This window comes from Bison bison, unplaced genomic scaffold (assembly GCF_000754665.1).
Source record: "Bison bison bison isolate TAMUID 2011002044 unplaced genomic scaffold, Bison_UMD1.0 scf7180017864220, whole genome shotgun sequence".
Classification (NCBI taxonomy): Eukaryota; Metazoa; Chordata; class Mammalia; order Artiodactyla; family Bovidae; genus Bison; species Bison bison.
Window position 1 is genome coordinate 1,057,442 of NW_011494792.1, and position 3,589 is coordinate 1,061,030.

Below are 3,589 nucleotides of genomic sequence, written 5' to 3' on the forward strand. Positions count from 1 at the left end.
GAATTCTATCACCTCCAATAGCTTTATGGGCAGCAGTGCTTCTTAAGACCCACATGACTTCACATTCCAGAATGTCTGGCTCTGAGTGAGAAACTACACCATTGTGATCATCTGGGTCATTAAGATATTTTTTTGTATAGTTCTTCTATGTACTTTTTCCATCTCTTCTTGGTCTATTCTGTTGGGAGGCACAGTGCAAAACAGCCTTGAAGGAGAAGGTCTGTGGGAAAATGGCGAAGGGCCGGAAGTACCCAGCATTGTGTACTAATTGCTGAAGAACATTTCCTGCCTTTGGCTATGTTTGGCCCCTAGATTTAACAATTAAACATTAAAGACATTGCTTGAGAAAATGGGTCATGTATAAATACATGGGTCGTTAAGAATGCGCTGGTCCTTGAAGTCTCTTTTACTGATCATATCCTGGCCTTGTACGTGTTCTGCTGGCCGTATGCTCTAAGCTCTTTGTTCTTTGCTCCTATAAAAATGCTTGACTGCAGAAATAAACTTTCAGTCCTTGCAGCGACTCTCCAAGTGTTGTTCTTTCAGGTTCACCATTTCCAAGTCCCAGAGACATATCTCCAACAAGTGGCGCCACAAACAGGGACTTGAAGGAAGACTGAACAAAGCGGCTAGCCCTGCAGAAAGAGGTAAGCAGGATGGGACAACATAGCAGTAAGATTCCTTTCATTTCTATAATGCATCACTTTCTGAAACAAAATGGTGTTAATGTTTCAAGAGATCAGTTGAATGAGTACTATCATATTTTACTGGAACATAATCCTTGGTTCCCAGAGGAGGGGACACTCGATCTAGACATATGGAAAAAGGTTAAGAATAATGTTTTGCGAGCATATCAGCGAGGAGTCCGTATTCCCCCTCAATGATGAGTTACATGGTCACTCATACGGGCTGTCATAGAACAAATTGAAGGGCATAATGTTGATTTGGAAGTAGAAACTGTTTGGTCTTTACGTGAATATGAGCTTAAGGAACAAGATATGCAAGGTGCTTTGAAATATAAGAATGTTATGCTTACTCAGACACAATCTCTGGAAAAACAGCTTGGAGATGTATGTATACAGGATGTGTCAAAACTGAAGCCACTTAGAGCAGAGGTCAGTTCATTTAACGGACAGCCCAAACCTGAGGTTTTTCCTTCTGCTCCGCCTGTAATAGCAGTTGCTAACTTTGCTCGTACTAATCATTTCACTCCTCGGGAGATGCCTGCTTGCACTTTCGCTTTCCCAATACAGTTTGATCAGCCTGCCCAAGGCCAGAATGCTAGGGCTGGTCTAGATTTTAGTATGTTGTCCAGCTTTAAGAAAGCATGCACTCTGTATGGACCTACTTCTCCTTATTGTGTAGAATTCCTCAGAGGATGGGCTGATCATTGGATGCCATATGATTTTTTTTCAAGTAGCAAAGATGGTTCTATATCCGCAACAATTACTTCAGTGGCAAATGTGGGTTGGTGATGAGGCCCAACAAATGATGATTGACCAGCAATCTCGTGGTAACCCTGCCAATTTAACCTATGATGTACTCACTGGAATGGGAGCCATGGCCGACATGACTGTGCAATTAGCTAATATTACCCCTCAGATGTTGCATTTCATTAGAAAAATTTCTTGCAGAGCATGGACAAAGGTTGATAATGTTAACTCTGATGGTTCATTTGTCAAGATTGCCCAGGGACATGAGGAGGAATATGCCCAATTTGTAGGAAAATTAAAGGATGCCATCAAAAAATCTATCAGAGATAAAACCTTACAAAATATTATTTTAAAACAACTTGCCTTTGAAAATGCTAATGAGGAATGTCGATCCATGCTTAGACCAATTCGAGAAACCGGTTCTCTTATGGAATATTTGAAAGCTTGTAGAGATATCAGATCTATGTCCCATAGAGCAAAATTAGTGGCACTAGAAACTTTCAATGTGCAAAAGGCTGCCAATGCTAAATGTTTTAACTGTGGGAAGGCCGGCCATATGAAAAAACAATGCCGCATGCCAGTGCAAACAGCTAAAAATAATCTTACTTCTAATAAAAAAAGGCCCCTGGGAGTTTGCCCAAAATGTAAAAGGGGATTCCACTGGTTGAATAAGTGTCATTCCAAATTCGATAAGGATAGGAATGCATTGACACCAGAGGCACAACAAAAACAACAGGGAAACTAATAAAGGGGCTATCCTGTAGCCCCACTACAAAAGGAGGACCCAACATTATGACACTGCAAGCAGCTACATCTAAGAGTGCTTGCATTGATATAGCTAGTCCTTATGATATGGAATTAATAGTATTATACAATCCTCATAAAATCCCCACTGGATATTATGGTCCGATCCCACCCAGAACAGTTGGACTAATTTTGGGATGTAGCAGCTGTACAATTAAAAGTTTATTGACTGGAATTGTGGATGAAGATTATGAAGGAGAGATACAAGTCATGGTGAATGTAGTAAAATTAAGAAATGTATATCTACAAAAACGGGAACGCTTTGCACAATTATTACTTTGCCATATGTCAAACCAATGAGGGCATCTGATAAAATTAGGCAGGGAGGTTTTGGTAGCACCAATCTTACCGCCCCACTATCTACCTTATTAAAGGAACATCAAAAGCCTATGCTTACTCTAAAGATACGGGGAAAAAATTTCACAGGTATGTTGGATACAGGAGCCAACATTTCCATTATTAGAACTGAAGAATGGCCCCTTGAATGGGGTAACACTGTGGCTCCTTCCAGACTGTTAGGAGTAGGCAAGGCTGATGCTTACACGAACTTTCGTCAGTGCATCCTATTTACAAGCTTATGGTCCTGATCAAATTGTAGCTTACATCAAACCATATATTACCAGTATCCCTATTAATTTGTGGGGAAGGGATTTTCTTGAACAAACGAAAGCCACAATCTCTCTAAAAGAGCCTTTTTGATGGGGGCCATTGAGTTAACACTGCTGCCTCTCGATTGGGAATCTGATGCCCCAGTATGGACACCTCAATGGCCCCTGGCTAACGAAAAGTTGGCAGCTCTCACACAATTAGTAAACGAGCAATTACAGAAAAATCATAGAGAGCCTTCATTTTCCCCATGGAATTATCCCACTTGCGTAATAAAAAAGAAATCAGGAAAATGGCAAATGTTGATAGATTTAAGAAATGTTAATAATACTATGATTTATAAGAAGCTGTATAAATAAAACACAACTTTTTGATAAAAAAAAATAATACTATGATTTCTATGGGGCCCTTACAACCTGGATTGCCCTCCCCTTCCATGGTGCCAAAAGGATGGGCTGTAATTATTATTGATTTACAAGACTGCTTTTTTTACTATACCTTTGCATCCTAAAGATAGAAAATGTTTTGCTTTTTCAGTTCTCTCTATAAATCACATGGCTCCTGTTAAAAGATTTCAATGGAAGCTTTTATCTCAGGGGATGATGAACTCTCCTACCATTTGCCAATATCTCATATCTGTTTTATTACAACCCAGTAGAGATAAATATCCTATTGCCTTCATAATTCATTATATGGATGACATACTCCTTTCCATGGAATCTGAACTTTGTTTACAACAGTTATAT

General features: G+C 39.6%; 1 protein-coding gene across 1 annotated transcript in view; it reads left to right on the top strand.

Moving 5' to 3' along the window:
* Nucleotides 1-230: 230 nt before the first annotated feature.
* The window catches only part of LOC104992636, a 19,172-nt gene continuing 15,813 nt past the window's right edge, over nucleotides 231-3,589 (top strand). Inside the window, 4 exon segments of the mRNA XM_010845580.1 lie at nucleotides 231-247; nucleotides 547-647; nucleotides 919-1,286; nucleotides 1,366-2,077. Of these exon segments, the coding sequence (XP_010843882.1) occupies nucleotides 231-247; nucleotides 547-647; nucleotides 919-1,286; nucleotides 1,366-2,077 (1,198 nt within the window).